Raw genomic sequence first — 20,004 nt, 5'->3', positions numbered from 1 at the left:
ATTTTTATCCAATTTTTTGTGATGGTTTCTGGTTGTTTTAGTGTTGTAACTTTTATATTCCTACAACGGAGACTGAGCTTCCGCGTTAGCCCTCCTATTAGTAGTGACATTTCTGCTTGCTTGAAAACTAAGAATACGGATACCCCATTACATTCAGCAGGCCAATTCCCAACAAGAGCATGCCTACCTCGACAGGGATGAGACCAGAGACGAACAATGTCAAGAATTTCTTCAAAAACCAATACCTTGATGATCTTGCAAACATAGGTAACGGGTTCAGAACAAAACAAATAGTGAATCCAAGCCAGACTATCACGCAAGTATGAGCAAATGGCGAATATTAAGCGGATAAAAATGGGGAGTACCTCGCCTAATGGCCAGGTCAAGGACAGACATGACATTTGAATGAACGGGAAAGCCGATGCAGTAGGGTCGGTCGGGGAGCTCCGGATGTGCCTTCCTCCACTCCATGATAGCAGAGTGAGTGAGGATCCAACCAGATATCTGTGCGTAAAGGCTTGAACCATTCTGCACACAAACAATCATAAACAGAATGTAACAAAACCCCGAGGTCTAAGCTTCAAGTTCAAGCTGTATTCCATGGGTTCGATGTAGCCAAAAGATCTCTTCCAGCGCCCAACTTCTGTTAATTTTTTCTAATGGCGTTTTGCTCGCTCTCATACACTGCGTTAGTATTGGTATTCGATCACCGGTATGGATTATATGAACAACTTGGTGGCCCACGAATGCAGACCGGCCTCATGTAGAGATTTCGGAGCTTCCGTAGTGAAGGCGAGCAAGCGGGAAGAAATTACCACGTTATCCATGGCAGAAGATGCAATCACCTTCATCGGTCATCTCGGATTCAGAGGCATAGATGCATGCAGTGGGTCGATGAGGGGCGTTATTCTCCAACAAATCCTCATCCTCACTTCTACCACACCACGTGTGCGGTTCCTTTTCGGATACACCATGCTCTTCTCGCAGTTACAACGACAAAAATTCCTTGCGGTGACCCGGAGTTCATTGAATATCTTGCCAAACCACCCCCGGTTGATGGACGACTTACGGATGAGAGGAAAATGATGATTGCGAGACCTATGGTTGAGCTTGGCTACGATGTAGATTTTCGAAGGACATCTGAAGGAAAAGCGAAAGTGGAAAAGCTCTTGATCCTTAAAAGACATTCGAAACAAATTGGTGTGGAGTTGTGTCGTATGAGGGTGACTCATCTTCACCTTGTTATTACCGTGCAGCTCATCCTAGTCATCCACAGCACAAAAGATCGTATCATTCACTACGCAGAATCTATCTATCTCACCAGACATGTCAAACATGCACGACGCATCGCAATCGATCCAAGTGGAAAGGTGCCAGGGAGTGTACCCTCGGAGGCGTATGGATATTCATGGTATGGGCCCCGGGTCTGGGTTAATGTTGTACAAACATTCACCAAAGGGGGGTGTAGAGGAAGAGAGGGTCAAATTGTAACTTGTGTGGCATGTCATGAAGAATCGCCTGACTGCACATAGACGCGGCATGGACTGGAGGGATGTCGGAGTGTGAACGAATCAAGAATGATTAAGCCACACTCTCCCGATCCTTAGTCGTGGTTCCCAGCATCGCTTCAAAATCACGACGAAGCAGAACCAGGGCGACTTGGCAGCACACAAGGACTGCATAAGAGAAGTTCTGTTCCAATTGTGATTTGACGTGGTCAGAACAGCAATATGTACGTGCCACCAGTCCAACAGAGCAACCGCGAAGAGTGTATATTGATGTGAACTTTAAGGGACCTGACAAACGCTGACCGAGGTCGGATCCAATAACCAGAAAGGCCATCGTAGCCAAATTGTAGCGCCACTCTACTCCACTCAATGCCACCGCAACCGCCGAGAGGAGCCGGCGAAGCAATGGGGATGTGTCTTGGCGCACCGGAAGTAGCGAGCATCTCAGAACGCGCGTAAATGATAATGTCGATGCTGAGCCGATGTTGATGGGTGTTTTGGACAGCTGATCAGCATGGTCCAAAGCGCCTGCGAGGTTCGCAAAGGACCACTTCAAGTACTAGTACTAGGAAAAGATATCAGGAGAGCAGGTGATCCATTTCTATACAGGGAAAACAGCCACATGGGTTCGAATCCCACGCCACACGCTTACTTGATGACTAAGGAGAATGACAAGGACGCATGTTTGAACGTCGGAAAAAGAAAGCACATGGAGAGTGGTCCCTTGCGTCGTCTTATTTGGCAGATTCCGCCCGAGAAGGGGAAGCATGATATAGAATGAAATCGGAATAGACAGGAGGAAGCAAGCCACGACATGCTTCAGGCTTACATTCATGACACCGCACGGACAGAGTAGTAGGACGGATAGATCGATACTGAAACGAACAAGTAGAACACGAACAACGGTATGTCGTGCTCAGTGCGCACAACAAATCCTCCAGTTAACGTATCAGGTTCTGCAAGGGCCGACGGACCTGCGGCATCTGCCCGACAGGAATGGCCTTCAATTGCCTTCAACTGGAGATGCTCGATTTGGGAACCTCTTGCCAAAGGCCGTCCGATACATGTGTTACTTGATTTCACCCGGAAACTGCATGCAAGCGCATATCTCAGGCGCCCTCATGAAGCTTTGAGGAGTCGTGGTGTGAGTACTAATGCACATGCTCCGCCGTCCAGCTGTACCTTTCTCGGTACACTCAGTAATATTCCGCAGTGGGATTAAGTCCGACCTTCATAAGCAAATGAAGAGCTGCCAGCATCCACGTGGCCGTTTCCCTAGTACACCTTTGCCGCGCGTCTTCTCGAATCTTCGCCTCTGCTCCGTAGACATTGCTCATCTCCCCCACCATTATCAAAAACTTTGACGAGATCAAACATCTCGACAACGGACGGCTTCAACGCCACGCAACTTAGGCTCTCAAATTATTGAGGATAATCTGCAGTAGGTTGGTGCTCCCAACGGTGATGGCTTTGTCACGAGGCTGACAGGCCTAGCGCCTGGTTTCATTTCCAAGTCATTTTCCACCTTCGATCTCTTCCATCTAGAAACATGAACGTTCCTACATTGGTTCTTCCGGAGGACGAAGGTTCGGCCCAGACCTCTATTACACCTACTGTAACAACGCCAAGCCATCAGGACTCCGGGGATGCTGTTGCTGGCGCCGCTGGGAATACCATCGAAAATTCCATCGATCCCATCGATGGTGAGTGATTTATTTGCGGAGTCCTAGATACTTCCTGTTCAAACGTTCGACCTCTTTATCAGAAGCGATCTCTATGTTATTACCGTCTCAGCGTAGCACCGCCGAAGGATATTTCCATGACACGATCCCCTCCTTCGCTTCAAGCTCGACTTCGCCAAGCTTTGTGCCGGTAGTGATCGAGCCTCCTGCTTTCCCAGAACCAGCCTCGGTCGACGATTTCCTCTTCGAAGTAAGAATCAATACTATGATGCCTTAAATCCTCACTCATCCGAGTTTAAAGCTTGATGAGGGAATCGAGCCCTCACTCGAGCCTCCCCTACCCGATGACACATCTTCTACAATGCTCCGTGCCCAACTTAGCGTCCCATTTTCCTGGTCAACACCCACTTTATCCGATGGTTCATCCACAATCGCCCCATCTTTTACATCTTCTGCATCGTTCACATCGTCTTTAAGGAAGAAAGTCGCAAGCATTGCGTCTGCGGGCGCTTTCTTTGCCGAATGCTTGGACTCGAAGCCATATCGAATTTTTTCTGTCCGAACGTTCTGCGAAAGCTTATTCAACAGTCGTCGTGCTGCAAATGCCAGGATCGTGTCCGTTCAACGATATGGCGATCTTCAAGGGGTGCCGCATCGATTCCTCATCATGCATGTCACTCGAGCCGATGGAAGGGAGTTCTACCTTCGGTTGGATCGCAGACGGGACCACCAAGTTCCCTTGTTGTTGTTTGGGGTACGGGATTTGGGAACGTCACGCGCGATAGATACGGTATGCAACGAACTCTTTGATGTCTTTACCGCAGCTAAGAGGCGGTACTACTCGATAGGCTGCTGTTTCTGGTAGACTCGACCACCTTCTTGATTTCACCAACAACAAGTCGGGCATAGAGGCCATCATGATCTTCCCCACTCCCGTTCCTCTGATTGCGGCTGCGCAAGTTCTGTACGCAATCGCAGCAGAATCTCCTGGTTACAAGCTAACCAAAGTAAGCATCAATGGCCGACCAGGTGTCCTCATCAGAGATCCACTAACTACTTGCAGGAAAATTGTTGGTTTTTCGCTTCCATCATTCAGGAAATGTTGCTGCGGAGGTTCGGGGCAAAGTATGAGAGAGGGTCTCTTAACCATCCTACAATCGGTGCTGAGAGACGAGACCGCATCACAGTTCTGACATATTCGCACATTGCCAAAGACATTAACGCCAATCCAGAGACAATCATAAAATTCGCTGATTTAATGGCAGATTCAAGGCTAAGGAAGGCTGTGAAGTCTGTCCTCGATACTGTAAAACAGCATCATGTGAGAGAATAGCCTGCGTACCGTCATTCACCGTCACTGATCCGGTTTGAGCTATCAGTCCGCTTATCATAGTTCCCCACCCAACGCATTCCAAATCTCCACATCCACTCAAGCTCTCCTTGCCGCATTGCAACGGACATTACACGAATACCTACATGGACTCTATGGAACCCAAGGCGCACGGATCTTCCCAAACGATTTCACCGAGTTAGTAAATTAATTGGTTATTCCACTGAACGGCCTATTTTACGCAACTCCCGCTAACTTCCTGTTTTCTAGTAAATTAGTTCAGATCCTCCCATCATGGGAACAACTTCAAGATAATCTCACCACCCCAATATCGAGTATCATACACCTCTTGGAATCATCTGTACGTGGATCACGCTGGAGTCGGAGTAGTGAACTGTCTAATCTATCCACTAGCTGCAAGATGCTCTTACACTGCATCGCCCTTCCTATGATTCGCTCAAAAGTGACCTGGATCCATTTTTTGAGCTCTCTCCGGGGAGAGACACGGTGCTTTTCGCGTTGGAGCTGCTTGGGCAATGTGCAGTGCTGGATCAGTTGCCAACGCTATGGCGTTTCCAACTAGATGCAGAAATTCCTGATCTCCAACCTGAGTTTGAGAGGCTGATGACTACGCAGCTGAAGTTTGTGTGTCGTCATTGGGTCACTCTCCTTTGTACGTTGGACGAGCCCCATGATGATGAGATAATGAAGGCCCTTTCCGGCGCTGTCCCGGCGCTTCTCCACTGGATTGCGGCAATGGGAATCATGGGTGAAATTGACCAAGCATGCCGAGGCATGAGAAAACTAGAACAATGGCTTGTAAGTTGAAAATTTGACTATTGGTTCATTGCTCACCTGTGTTTTTCAGGGGTTCGATGCCAAAGCCGTCAGCAGTATATGCCACGTAATTCGCAGCTTGCGCCATCTGGTCGAGCGATCCCGGGCTGCATTAGCGACCTCGTCCTTATCAATACTTGGATGTAGCCATCCGTTTGTTCCTTCGGATAGTGCATTGGGTGCAACATTCCCGATGAAGTGGGTCGTTAAATGCCGGATTATTTCTCATGTAATGGACAGCAGCCAACCATGGTCACCGCAACCGGGGATAATCCACAGCCCAAGTGAACCCCGCTCTGCGGCATTTTCTCCAGATGGCTGTCATCTAGTCTCAGCCTACATGGATGGTGTTGTGCGCATCTGGGATGCGGCAACGAAGGCGCTTCTTCGGGAAATGAAGGGACATACTGATGGGGCCAATTCCGTTGCATATTCGCCAGATGGCATTCATCTGGCCTCGGCATCGGATGATTGCACTGTGCGGTTCTGGGATGCGGTAACGGGAGCATGCCTTCGAGAACTGAAGGGGCATACTAACTGGGTGACATTTGTGACATTTTCCCCTGATGGCCTTCGTCTGGCCTCGGCCTCGTACGATCGCACTGTGCGAGTTTGGGATACCGCAACAGGGGAGCCCCTCTGGGAATTGATGGATCATGATAACTTTGTCCATTCTCTTTCCTTTTCACCAGATGGGCGTTATCTAGCCTCAGATGATAGCAACGTGCGTATCTGGGATGCATCGACAGGAGCACTTCTTCAAATACTGAAGGAACGTGCCTCCACCGTCTATTTTGTGAAGTTTTCGCCAGATGGATGTTATTTGGCCTCAGCCTTGTCGGATAATACCATACATGTTTGGAATGTGGCAACAGGAGTCCCCCTTCAAGAGCTGAAGGGACATACCAATGGTGTCGGCTCCTTGGGTTTCTCGCCGGATGGCCATCATCTGGCCTCGGCCTCAGACGACAGCACAGTGCGCATCTGGGATGCGGCAACAGGAGCGCCTCTTCGAGAGCTGAAAGGGCATACTGATCGGGTTCGGTCTGTGAATTTTTCGCCAGATGGTTGTTATCTGGCCTCGGCATCTTTGGATGGCACTGTACATGTATGGGATGCAACGATGGAATCACCCACTCGAGGGCCAAAGGCAACGAAAGGTCATGTTGACACCATCTCCTGTGTGGGATTTTCGCCTGATGGACGCCATCTTATTTCAGCCTCCAAGGGTGGCAGAGTGCGTGCCTGGGACATTGCCGACAGGAGTTGCATTGGGCAGAGACACCTCAATTTTCGTCCCTACCATATTTTATTTTCCATCGATACCTTAACACTCCGCATTCAAGGTCGGAAAGAGACGAAACATTTCAGCTTCCCGGAGTTGGGCGACGTATCCAACCCAAGTTCAACATCCTTCCGCAAATCTTCACCCTCCGATCTCTTTCTTCATCACAATGCTCTTTGCATCAAGCGTAAAAACCTCTCCCTGCGTATTTGTTGGCTACCCGACTACTTCAAGCCTAGCTGTCCAATCGCGGAACACGGTAACCATATCAACATTGGTGGAGAGGGAGGAATGATCGCATTCATCAATTTAGACGGACTTATACCCCCCTTCATTTAGCACTTGCGTGGTATGACCACGTTGGTTTTAACTTTGCTGGGCATATACAAGGATCGCAACTGCCAATACTAATTTTTAACTTTTAGCGATTGGAGGTGAACCTGTTCAGAGTTTACTACATATTAGCGGGCTCATGCATGTAATTGCTCCTTTTGACGTGTTGAATTGACATCATCATTTCCTTGCATCATCCCAATGCCCCATTCATGATGACCAATCCCGATTATCCAATTCCCTGTGGACGCTGCACCTCATGAAATCACTTAATGAACACTTAGCCTCCCATCGGGCATTATACTCGGATACTTGAACAGGTAAATCTACCACTGGGCTAATTTACAGGGAGTGTGGGAGACGGTAAAAATGGAGGAAATCATGCACTAGAGTGCGTGCATTGCACGTGTCCCCTGCACAGCTCTGAAAACATTTTCATTGGTACATGGAAGAGAAAACATGCAAGAAAGTACAAAGCAGAAACAAAGCAAGAAACTCTGCAAAACTGCAAAAGATATTATTCTCCACACACCATACTGAGACACCAATGATGAATGACATACAGAATTTTTGTTGGAGGAAGGGATCAAGTGATCTCCCAAACCATCAGGGAAGGGGTACCCCCCCCTGGCATAACAGGCGAGTAGTGTATGGATGCACACTAGAAGTCCTGGGTTCGATACCAGGCTTGTCCATTTTATGTCATTTGTCCAGTCACGCTGGTTTACGTCATAAGAATTTGGAGCTCCGGATAAGTCCAGTAGTCGCACCGGATACAAATTTCCTCATGGTGGACAGCCACGGTACATCAATTTGGAGGCTAACACCCCAAATTGAGGGCGAGTGTTGGAGGAAGGGATCAAGTGATCTCCCAAACCATCAGGGAAGGGGTACCCCCCCCTGGCATAACGGGCGAGTAGTGTATGGATGCACGCTAGAAGTCCTGGGTTCGATACCAGGCTTGTCCATTTTATGTCATTTGTCCAGTCACGCTGGTTTACGTCATAAGAATTTGGAGCTCCGGATAAGTCCAGTAGTCGCACCGGATACAAATTTCCTCAATTTTTTCTTTGAAGGGAAGGAGTACTTCATATAGACAAACCATTGACTACTTATGGGCAGACATCAGGATGCCTCTGAAAGGAAGTGTCATATCCCGGATCTTCCACCTCCCCCTGCTCTATCCATACACGACTCCTATGACCTCCACCAGCCCTCCCAATCTCTCTCCGCTGCCTCTGGTCGATGCCAACGACCCTAGGACTACCTCCTCTTTCGACTCTCTCCCGCTCTGCCACTGTCAGGGCACACCCACCTGACCCGGCCCCAGCTGACCCGGTCCCCTGTCACCCAGCTGACCCGGTTCCCCGCTACCCACTCCTTCCCTACTTCCTCCCCCCTTTTCCCTTCCTCTCTTTCTCCCTCCTTTCTCTTTTCTTTCTTTCCTTACTTATTACACAGACGACTTCCCTCCTATCAGTGTACCATTGGCCCGGCTGCAGTACGACATGCCCAGACCTGCCGGGCGGCCTCTCACACACCAGGCGCTCCTGGGATCTCTCGCGGAGACACCTGGACGGATGTGGCCTTAACTACATGTATATAAACACAGCCTAAGTGGGAACTGAGAAGCAACCTTCTTCTCACACTTCCCACTTTAGGCAAGTAGGTTACATTCCCCTTGATAATAATAATAACACACTTCCCACTTTAGCCTAAGTGGCCAGGGACCCTTGTCTGCTTCGGGCCTGTTGTTATGCATGCCTGCACCACACCCTACCGGGCCCTCAGCCCCAGGCGATATACCTGGACACTCTCGACCCCGGGTCGGTCCCTGACAGCCACCCACCTACGTCCACAGCACCTCTGGACCTCTACCATCATACCCCCACCTCCTTGGACCCCTTGTTCGAAGGAGATGGGCTTGCTCATTGTTGATGAATCCCAACTTGTCATTCCATCCCCCTTCCTACCTCCGGTACCTCCTCATTCCTATCTTACCTCCGGTCTTGATAATCTTATTGTTTTATCATTTGATATTTTCTACAACCCCAATCTTCTGGACTACAACTTCCAGGCTCCGGACCTTTCCGGACGCCTCTTCTCTGTAGTTCCCTGCTTGTTCATAGACGCTTCCAGACCTTGCCATTCAGGTGGCTTTTATTTCTCTCACTCCACAAAACTTCAGACATAATTCAGACTTTTCACCTATTCCTATTTGTCTTGTGGACTTCTTCTATTTACTTCCCCTTCCCCTTGGTAACCTTTGTTTACCTTCGGATCCAACTGTTTCCACTATATGTACGTGCATACCCCTCTATTAAATAGTTCCCCAGTTATAATATAAACAGTCTTCAGCCCTCCAATAACCTCTTCCAGGACGTCTATCGCATCCCACTCGTCTGTCACTCCCAAGAACCGAGTAACAGGCACTCCCAGAGACGCCTTGGTATAACACCCAACGAATCGCATGACGAACGATTGACCCTCGCTAACGCCTCCTCCATTAAGTAGTGAGGGGGGGGCCTCTGGCCCCCTTCTGCTGGCGGCCTCGGTTCCTCCATTGCCAGCTCCCCTGACAAATGGGGACAACGAGAACGTACTGGGCACAGTGCTCCATTCCGAGTCACTGAAGCTGAGTCCCTTCAACACCCCATCACCCTCGGAGCTCCACCCCACCTCTGGTCTGTCCCTGACCCACCATCAGACAACCTGGAACACTGAGCTCCACCTGACAGCGTCGCCTGGATAGCGATCGACCTATCCTCTTCAAGGAAAGACGTTCATGACAGGAAGCCTAACACTGTTCAATGTGTATGTGACATTATTGAGGGCACAAGGCATCAGCAAAATATTGTTATGCCCCTGAGGACCCTCCATATCGACAATCCACCACTCTTTTCGGAGTTTTCCAAACCACGCTCAGTCCCCAAAGTACCGCTCAACATACAGATGGCATACAATCAGATGAACCTCCATTTTTGTCTGACGATAATGAGCCATCCGATGTCCCCTTCAGTGCTGCACTTGCCCACACTCTCACTGGGGAGATTCCTGAGGGCCATCTGCTTCAGCTGGGCATGAAATCCATTCAGCCCCAACCTACGCTTGCAAATGAACTGGATAACAACTTTCCTGAGGAGGATGCCAATGATATGGGTTCTAATTCATTGCTTGGTGATGGTTCAAGTGATGATGACTACAATGGCAGCTTGGTTTCTTGTAGTAGGGATTCAATCCCTTTGGAGCCGGTGCACCAAGGGGAGAGGATGAGGGAACCTGTAGATTTAGTGGCACGAAATAGATGGTGGGATGGGTGGTAACAATGGCATTGGCTGGCCAAAAATTTTCTTGATATGCCTACATAATATAGTTGCAGATTAGTTCAAATTTCCATTGCAACATGCAACAACACTATTTTTAGTTCAGTTCAAAACCTTCATGCAACATGCGACTGAACTTATGGTTGTTATACCACAGTAGTGGATAGCCCTCTCTTGGGCTCACGTCCCTCTGTGGCTTCTTAGGCTGAAGCTGTCATATCCATACAATCCCGACCTCCACTCCGGGCTCCTGGAACTCCGAAACTGATTCCGGAGCCCTACTTCCCTTCCGTCACCTTCCCCTTGCCGACTCCCAAGAGGTTATCCCACCTCCGGCTCCGACACCACCTTTGGTCTGACTCTGGAACATTCCAGGTCCAACCTCAACCTCAACACCTCCCAGACAAGCATGCAACACCTATGCTCCCGACTCCGGACCTCTGCTCCGGAATCCCGGTTGCGTCTCTGTCTCCGGAACCTCCGGTCTTAGCTCCGACCTTGGACTTTGACCCCACCTCCGCTTATACCCATTGTAGTGGTTAGCTCATTCCATTTAATTATGTTTGCCAATATTCCGGAGTTTAACTTCCGAGTTCGGACTTTCCGGACTTACGTCGGACCTTGCAACTATTGCATTGCTCCATTCAGTTCCGCTATACTCCCTCATTCCTATTTGGGCTGCTGCTTCCTTTCTATTCAGTCAGCTGGCCATTCCCCACTCCCATCCTCCTTCCTTCCTCCTTGGGCCTTGGCCCTTCATTCCTCCTTTGAGAAACACCATTGAGTCAAACCCTTGACCCTTGGTGTTGTTCCTCTTTCCATCTCCCTTTGTCTCCTTTCGTCCTACCCTTGTTCCTTTTGATTCCGGACCCCTCCTTATATACAATGTACCTAGTAACTTGTAACCTCAGTCCGAAATCGACTTGAATTCCCCCAAGAGACTTCCCCTCTGCTAGATCCGAAATTAGGGACCCCTAGGACAACCAGCAATGGCACAGCGCTCCACCTGAGTCGCTGAGGCCGAGGTCCTTCCATGCTAAGTCTCCGATTCCACTCCGGAGTTGTCCGAATCTGCCTGTTCTAGCAGAAGCAGAAAATGTATTGTTATTAAAATGAAGGGCTAAACTAAGTTAGGGTACTTGCCTGAAGCAGAAAATGAGAAGAAGGTTACTTCTTCGGTTCTGCTTTGGCTCAGTTTATATACAAGTGGGAATTGGTCATGTGAGGATGCCATGTCACCCCTGGATGGAGCCAGGCTATCGTGGGTGGCTCCATGGGTGATCCTGAGTGTTAAAGAAGAGAATTACAAGTAGAGGTGCACAGTGCATCCAGTGGCATGGTACCCATGTTGTCATATCCATCTATGGCCATCGTCCTCCACTACCTCCGATCCTTCCAGACTACCTCCACTCCTTCGTCACTAACCTCGGAGCCCCCGTATTCCACAATCACCTCCGACTCCCTTGATGGTCACCACCCCCTCAATTCAATATATTACCTACGCCTCCCTGAGTATGGAGCCCTGAAGGCCTCCGGACAGCTCTGACGTCCACTAGCGCACTCCCGCCCCTGCTGGGCAATTCACTTGCTTGCCCTGCAAGTTTACCTTCAGGCCTATCCCTCCTTTCTGTTTCTGGGTTATAGCCTGCCATTCCGCTAACCCCGTAACCCAACTTGTTGGTAATATTCAGTTGGCTAATGTTTAACTCCGTTAGCTCCGCTCTGCTCGGTCCCGCCATTCACGGGCCCACCCTTGCTGTAACTATATATACTTAACTTGTAGATAGGTTACACCCTAGTGATAAAATCGACTAGAGTTAATCCCTCTTTAGTTCTCACTGCCAGTAAGTAAATTAGGGCATGGATGTGTAACTTGGCACAGCACTCCTGGTCTGAGTCGCTGAGGCTGAAGCCCTCTGCCACAGAGACAACCCCTTCGTCTCGATCTGGTCTCTAACGGTATTTTATCACTCCCTGACAAGTACACATCTTGTATGGCACCCAAAGTCCCTTGCACTTGTTTGCAACTATACACATTAGTCCCTAACTCTGCCTCACTGTCCCCTGAACCCTCACAGCCTGGTCCTAGTCGTCTGGCAAGAAACCCAGTTGAGTTTTGCAGCTTCTCTAATTTAGAAACTGTCACAACCCGGCGTTCCCCGGGGCCAGACGACCTCCTCCCTGACCTTCTCCCATGCCCGAACACTCCCCGCACACTCTGCTCGCCGCCCGTCGCCATCTAACCACTTCCCGTCACCTCTCCACAACCCCTCTCCTAATTGTCGTTGAACGACCTAGCGGCGCAGAGCGCCGCGACCTGTTGTCCCATGTTTCTCCGCACCTTGTTACCTCGTGGCGAAGGTCACACTTGACCTTCGCTGTCTTGAACACGTGCTCTTTGTTTGTTTTCCTCCTTCTTTTCTCCGCCCGCAATCTCCGTGAGATCTGGCGACTTATTCCCTATTCAGTTCCCTAGCGCTTATATACAGCTTGTAACTAATGCTTGTACTGTAGTTCGAAATCAACTAGAATTACCCCCTAAAGCTTACCTCTGTCCCCGTAAGACCTCCGACCTTCTGAAGTATCGGGACCGCGTCGAGAACGAGGCGCAACACTCCTCCTCGAGTCGTTGAAGCCGAAATCCCGGCTCACCTGCCTAAGTAGCCTCGGCCTCGAGATCGGCGGGGTTTATCCCTCACTAAAGCTCGGTCGTGCGTAGGATGCCTTTACCACTAGCGGGCAACGTTTGGTCGCCTATGGCTACCATCGGCGAAGATTCGCACGGTTCTGACAGAAACCCCTCTCCCATTGTAGGAGAAATAATGGTCACACTATGGAAACCCATTATGGAAATATGCCAGATAAATCACAAAACCCCATATGACAAGTAGATATGAGAAAATAGAAGGACCTGAATTTTAATGAATTTTGACGAATTTTGACGAATTTTTACAAATTATTACGACTACATGCGATAAATTGAAAGAAAGAAAATTAGCAAAAATACTTCAAGCTTAGCATCAACAAGACGGAATTCTCGGGGGAATTTATAGCAAATACTAAACAAAGAATTAGGACCATCGACCAAGATTTGACTATAAAAACAATCAGAGAACCTCCATGGAAACTACTTTCCCATGTCCGCACACGTAGCTGAGGATGAAAGTACCACGGAACAAGGATTCCTTAGGAACTAATGCAAAATTCAAAGTCGTGTTTATAATAGGAAATGTAGATGTCCCCAAAACGGACCCAATGAAAGTAATTACAGGGAAAACTACCCATAAACGATGGAAATATGACTAAAACTCCCGGAAAACGAGGACAACGTTTAAAAGGCAAGCGCGAAGAACAAGCTGTAACGACCGAGATGAGCTTGATAGCCCATTAGAAAGGAAAGGATCTAATCTTAATCCACCCAAATTTTCATAATAAAAGGATCACGCATTAATGAGATATCCAATAACAGGAATAGCGACATCAAAAGTCCAGGCTCAGGGAAAAGACAATGTTTATGTAGGATCCATAATTAAAACATACAACGAAATTTACACGGAAATTATGAAAAATAGGGAACTATAGTTATCAAATTTTCAGCCCAAATGGTCCAGCCGTTGTGAAGTTATACCAACGATGGGAATATAGAAGTTGTCATATCCATACTCGGCCATCGACTTCCACTACCTCCGAACTCTCTGGACTACCTCCGCTCCTTCCTCACTGACCTTGGAGCTCCCATATTCTGCAACCACCTCCGCTTCTCTTTGATGGTCACCACCCCCTCTTTTCAATTTATTACCTATGCCTCCCTAAGTACGGAGCCCCGAAGGCTTCCGGACAGCTCCAACATCCGCTAGCGCACTCCCACCTCCGCTGGGCAATACACTTGCTTGCCCTGCAAGCCCACCTTTGGGCCTATCCCTCCTTTCCGTTTCTGGGTTATCGCCTACCATTCCGCTAACCCCATAACCCGACTTGTCGGTAATATTCGATCGGCTAATGTTTAACCCCATTAGCTCTGCTCTGCTTGGCCCCGTCGTTTATGGGCCCGCCCCCACTGTAACTATATATACTTGACTTGTAAATAGGTTACACCTCAGTAATAAAATCGACTAGAGTTTACCCCCTTTTAGTTCTGGTTGCCAGTTAGTAAGTTAGGGCATGGACATGTTACTTGGCACAGCGCTCCTGGCATAAGTCACTGAGGCCGAAGCCCTCCACCATGGAGACCTTCCTTTGTCTCGATCTGGTCTCTGACAGAAGTCCGCATCATGTTTAAAGACACGTGAGGGTGGCAATGCGAAGGGAACCGGCCGTCGGAACTGAGATCTGCACTTTGGCAGATCGCGAAGACCAATTTCTGTCCAAATAAGGAAGAGCCCGGTCAAAACAAAGCATGGAAAGTGCACAACAACCTTAGATCATGAGGGAAAAATCTGAAATAAATCATGGAAGCCCATATGAAGGATACAAACATCCATGCTGAAGGAGAGAACGAAGGAAGGTCAGTTGGGAGGTTCAAATGAGACCACCACCAAGCTGTTCCCTGGTTCTTCAGTTAGGATGGGGAAGTGTACTAGTATTATTTGTTGTAAATATAGTACCAATCTGAGTGTTTTGGCTAATTCTATTTTTATGGGTTAGTCTAAAGTTTCTGGGAATTGACTTACAGATAAACCGAGCCCTGTGGAGCTGTTTCTTTGTTGAAATTTCTTAATTTGTCTAGGTGTAATTCTGTGTAGCATTGTTTAATTTGGAATTTAACTTGAATTAAATCTTCTACTTGGTGAAGTTTCAAAGATTCTACTCAGTTAATGGATTTGGATTGTGTCTGGAGTGTCCCTTGAGTTTGTTTTATTTTTTGTCTTATTTTATTGCTCGTTTTAACAGTAGCAAAATAACTGTTTTGTGTTTACACTTTGAAATCTGGAGTGTTAACCAGCTCTCCTGTTGAAATATCTACTTAATATTTCTCTCCTTTATTGCTGCCTTTTACTACAGTGGCAATCTTAACTGTATATCACTTTTTCGCACTGGAGTGACAACCAGAAATGCTTGAGAAAAATAATACTCTATTTTCTTACTTCTCTAAGGGGGGAAAAAAGTCGCAGAAAGGGTCTCCCTTTTATACTCCTTGGGTTGCCTTCCTTTTTCACGCTCTACCTCGTATTTACAGGATTTATTTACAGTGTATTTTTCTCAAACTGAATAAAAAATGAAAATTTCACGCTATAGTTCTACTGCGCTTTGCTGCAGTGAACTGCGGCTCTACTGCGGTCAGACTGTGCCTAGAATCCTTATTGTCCTTCCTCACTGTCATATCCGTGCATACCCGACCCCGACCCAACTTCCGGACCTCCACCCTCTTCACCTCCGGAGTCATAACCTACCGCTGCCGTTCCGATACTCACCTTCGGTCCTGGCAACACACCTCCTCCTTACCTCTCACCACCCTCCTACTACTCCGCTCCCCCTTCACAACACCTCCACCCTCCCGTTATCCTCCTACGCTTCCCCTGTCTGCTCCGATACTCACCTTCGGACCTGACTACTCTCCTTTCCGCCACTCCTTCTCCCCTTACCTGTCCCCTCTCTCCTCCCTCCGTTACTCCTCCGCCACCCTTCCGCCAAGTTATGACCTTCCACCGCTGTTCCGTACTTCGCACTCGGACACCGCTCGTACCTTACTCCGAGCCTCCGTCATAGTCCCCACCTCGGACTTTGACTCCACCTCGGCCTTAGTCCATTGCATTGGTGACCTCATACTACGTAAACACCATTGCCAATATTCCTCGGACTTCCAACCCCGCCTCCGTAACCTCCGTAAGCTCCGCAACCCCCGAGCTTCGCGGACCGCCTTCGGCGCTCTCGCCGCCTGTAATGTATTTCTCGCATTTTCCCTTCATCCCTATTTGGACTACTGCTTCCTTCTATTCTAGCCAGTTAGTCATCATCCCCACTTCCCCTCATCCTCCTGCCCCTCTGGGCCTCGCCCTCTCTACCTCCTTTCGGACGTATCACAGGTCTTGCCCTATGACCTTCGGTACCGCTCCGCCCCCTCTACCCTTTGTTCCCGTTCGGACGTCTTCGTTCCGATTCGGTCACCCTTTGTTCTCTTTGTGCTTTTGCCCCTTCCATTATATATATCGGCGCTTGTACATACTCGTTTTGGTTTTAGTCTGAAATCGACCTGAAATGCCCCCAAGAGACTTCCTGCTCACCTACTGTGAAATTAAGGACCAAATGGACAAACAGCAATGGCACAGCGCTCCGCTTGAGTCGCTGAGGCCAAGGTCCCTCCACGCTAAGTCTCCGATTCCACTCCGGAGTCGTCCGTTTCCGCCTATTCTAACACTCACCTAAGCTTTTTTAATGGTTAATTAGAACTTGACTGCGCTGCATTTGTCGCAGTTCCCTATTTCAAATTCCTAATATTTACCATAAAATTTGCTATGACTCGGTGATTCTGAATTCAAACTTCGCATTACTATGCGTACGGCTGTGCTGAGACCTTCAGCCAATTTATTCCATTTTTATTCAGCGACATTTAGTTAAAATGAGACTTGAAATGGTAAATGAGTGAATTATTCAGGTTTAAAACTGAAAGAAAAAGTTGCTAGTAGTCCAGAATTACTCAAACGAATGTATTATAGCTCTCCACTTCATTAGAATATCATTCCCTAAAATTCCTGCCATGGTCCGTTGTAGTTTAGTGGTTTTTCGTGGATTTCGTTCATCTTCCCTGATTCCCCTTTGTATTATCACATCCTAATCCTTCATATGTATTGTTCGTTGTTATAGTAGGTCGTCCTCGATGATATCATATTTTTATGTATTTTATTTAGGGCTCTGGACCTCTTGAAGCTGTCTTCCCATGCGTTTTCAGGTTTCTAACTTCATGTCCTTGTATCTCATTCATTTCTGAATGGTTTCTCACGTTCTTGGTATCATAAATTTTCATTTATTCCCACCTTTCCAATGGTACTAAAGTTGTGTTCTATTTCCTGGTATTCGTCGAGTTAGGAAAGGTCGCACGCACATTCGGTAATCATGTGCATCGTTCCCATAGTCGTTTGTATGCAGGCGCTGTTTCTGTTTAATGGTTCGGGATTTATGGTATGCATGGGTGTTTATATCTTTCATATGGGCTCCTGTGATTTATTTCAGATTTTTCCCCATGATCTAAGGTTGTTTTGCACTTTCTGTGCTTTGTTTTGACCGGGCTCTTCCTTATTTGGATGGAAATTGGTCTTCGCGATCTGCCGAAGTGCGGATCTCGGTTCCGATGGCTGGTTCCCTTCGCATCGCCACCCTCACGTGTCACTAAACATGATGCGGATTTCTATATTCCTGTCATGGGTATAACCTCACAACGGCTGGACCGTTTGGGCTGAAAATTTGCATAACTATAGTTCCCTATTTTCCATAATTTCCGTGTGAATTTGGTTGTATGTTTTAATTATGGATCCTTTGTAAACATTGTCTTTTCCCTGAGCTCGGACTTTTGATGTCACTATTCCCGTTATTGGATATCTCATTAATGTGTGATCCTTTTATTATGAAAATTTGGGTGGATTAAGATTAGATCCCTTCCTTTCTAATGGGCTATCAAGCTCGTCTCGGTCGTTACTGGTTAGTCTTCACGCTTTCTTTTTAAACGTTGTCCTTGTTTTGCAGGAGTTTTAGTCATATTGTCAGAGACCGGGTCGAGACGAAGGAGTGTCTCCGTGACAGAGGGCTTCGGCCTCAGCGACTTATGCCAGGAGTGCTGTGCCTAGTAAACATGTCCGTGCCCTAACTTACTAACTGGCAACCAGAACTGAAGAGGGTAAACTCTAGTCGATTTTATTACTGGAGTGTAACCTATGTACAAGTTAAGTCTATATAGTTACAGCGGGGGTGGGTCCGCAAACGGCGGAGCTGAGCGGAGCGGAGCTAACGGGGTTAGACATTAGCTGATTGAATATTACCGACGAGTCGGGTTATGGGGTTAGCAGAAAGGCAGGCGATAACCCAGAAACGGAAAGGAGGGATAGCGCTGAAGGTGGGCTTTGCAGGGCAAGCGAGTGCGCTAGCGGACGTCAGAGCTGTCCAGAAGCCTTCAGGGCTCCATACTTAGGGAGGCGTAGGTAATAAATTGAAAGGAGGGGGTGGTGACCATCGAGGGGTACCGAGGGGATTGCGGAATATGGGAGCTCCATGGTTAGTGAGGGGGGGGCGGAAGTGGAATGGAGGGATCAGAAGTCGATGGCCAGGGATGGATATGACACATATCTCCGTCGTTTATGGGTAGTTTTCCCTGTAATTACTTTCATTGGGTCCGTTTTGGGGACATCTACATTTCCTATTATAAACACGACTTTGAATTTTGCATTAGTTCCTGAGGAATCCTTGTTCTGCGGTACTTCAATCCTTGGCTACGTGTGCGGATGTGGGAAAGTAGTTTCCGTGGAGGTTCTCTGATTGTTTTTATAGTCAAATCTTGGTCGATTGTCCTAATTCTTTGTTTAATATTTGCTATAAATTCTCCCGAGAATTCCGTCTTGTTGATGCTAAGCTTGAAGTATTTTTGCTAATTTTCTTTTCTTTCAATTTATCGCATATAATCGTAATAATTCGTAAAAAAATTTGTTAAAATTCATTAAAGTTCAGGTCCTTCTATTTTCTCATATCTACTTGTCGTATGGGGTTTTGTGATTTATCTGGCATATTTCCATAATGGGTTTCCATAGTGTGTCCGTTATTTCTCCTACAGTGGATATCTAGGAACCATTGGAGTTGTGTGCTGATGGATCCAAGATTTTGCTAAAATAGCTAAACCGTTGACTATGTACACAAGGAAGGGAGCTGATGAGGACTTCCAATGGATGGACGAAGCACAAGACTCAATGGATATATTGAAGGAAGCAGCATTGGGTGTGGGAGCCTTAAGGCCATTAAGTTTAGAATTAGCAAGACAAGTGGAACGTAAGGAAAACAGAGAATCAGACGAAGGTCTAGTCACATTAGCAGTAGATAGCATGCAGAGTGGTGTAGGATGAGTGTTATTCCAAAGGTTGGAGGACAGAATAGAATATCCGATAGAATTTGGGTCTAGAACATTCAATGAAAGGGAATCTGTCAGGGACGCGTCCGGGGTCGAGAGGGCCCGGGGGTAGTGCCCGGCACTGAGGCCGTCGCGGGGTGTGGAGCGGGCGTGCGTACTGGCGGGCCCGATCCGGGACAGTGGTCCCTGGCCACTCAGACTGAAGTGGAGAATGTGTTATTATTATTAAAGGGGAAAACTATACTACTTACCTGAAGTGGAGAATGTGAGAAGAAGGTTACTTCTTCGGTTCCCACTTCAGGTACATTTATGTACATGCGGCTTGAGTCACATGACAGGTGCCACGTCATCCTCGGAGGCAGCCGCAGGCATCCGGGTGTCCCCGTGGGGGATCCCGAGAGCGTCCACTACATGCGCACGTGCTGGGCACAGCGGGAAGCCGTCCGGGGTGTGTGGGCCGGACGGGTCAATAGTACATCGATACAAGGGAAGGTGGTCCGTGTAGATAGAAAGAAATAAACAGGAAGAGGAAGATGAGAAGAATGAAATAAAGAAAGGGGAAAGAAAAGGGAAAAGAGGGGGGAGGAGAGGGAGGAAGGAGGGGGGAGGGGGATAGACAGCGGGGAGCGGGTGTGGTGTGGCTGGGTGGGCCCGGGTGGG

The 20,004-nt window shown here is 48.0% G+C and overlaps 3 protein-coding genes across 3 annotated transcripts; all 3 read left to right on the top strand.

Moving 5' to 3' along the window:
• The first annotated feature begins 591 nt into the window (after window positions 1-591).
• Window positions 592-1,111, top strand: EI90DRAFT_3077474 (uncharacterized protein). The gene has a single exon (XM_039061725.1). It carries the CDS (start codon window positions 715-717, stop codon window positions 1,084-1,086), a length of 372 nt encoding a protein of 123 aa, XP_038910996.1. The 5' UTR covers window positions 592-714; the 3' UTR covers window positions 1,087-1,111.
• Window positions 1,112-3,057: 1,946 nt separating this feature from the next.
• On the top strand, window positions 3,058-4,731 carry EI90DRAFT_3019997 (uncharacterized protein; the record flags this gene model as incomplete). The annotated part of the gene is made up of 6 exons (XM_039057448.1): window positions 3,058-3,211; window positions 3,274-3,440; window positions 3,492-3,980; window positions 4,039-4,197; window positions 4,287-4,480; window positions 4,584-4,731. The coding sequence occupies 6 exons, from the start codon at window positions 3,058-3,060 to the stop codon at window positions 4,729-4,731; spliced, it is 1,311 nt and encodes a 436-aa protein (XP_038910995.1).
• Window positions 4,732-8,731: 4,000 nt separating this feature from the next.
• On the top strand, window positions 8,732-10,841 carry EI90DRAFT_3130754 (uncharacterized protein; the record flags this gene model as incomplete). The annotated part of the gene is made up of 6 exons (XM_039064338.1): window positions 8,732-9,082; window positions 9,304-9,488; window positions 9,546-9,659; window positions 9,714-9,789; window positions 9,846-10,190; window positions 10,503-10,841. 6 exons carry the CDS (start codon window positions 8,732-8,734, stop codon window positions 10,839-10,841), a joined length of 1,410 nt encoding a protein of 469 aa, XP_038910994.1.
• Window positions 10,842-20,004: the final 9,163 nt, after the last annotated feature.

Source organism: Cantharellus anzutake (assembly GCF_015039405.1).
Source record: "Cantharellus anzutake strain C23 chromosome Unknown EI90scaffold_69, whole genome shotgun sequence".
Classification (NCBI taxonomy): Eukaryota; Fungi; Basidiomycota; class Agaricomycetes; order Cantharellales; family Hydnaceae; genus Cantharellus; species Cantharellus anzutake.
Note: the sequence above shows the minus strand (reverse complement) of the source record. Positions and strands in the feature narration are given on the sequence as shown.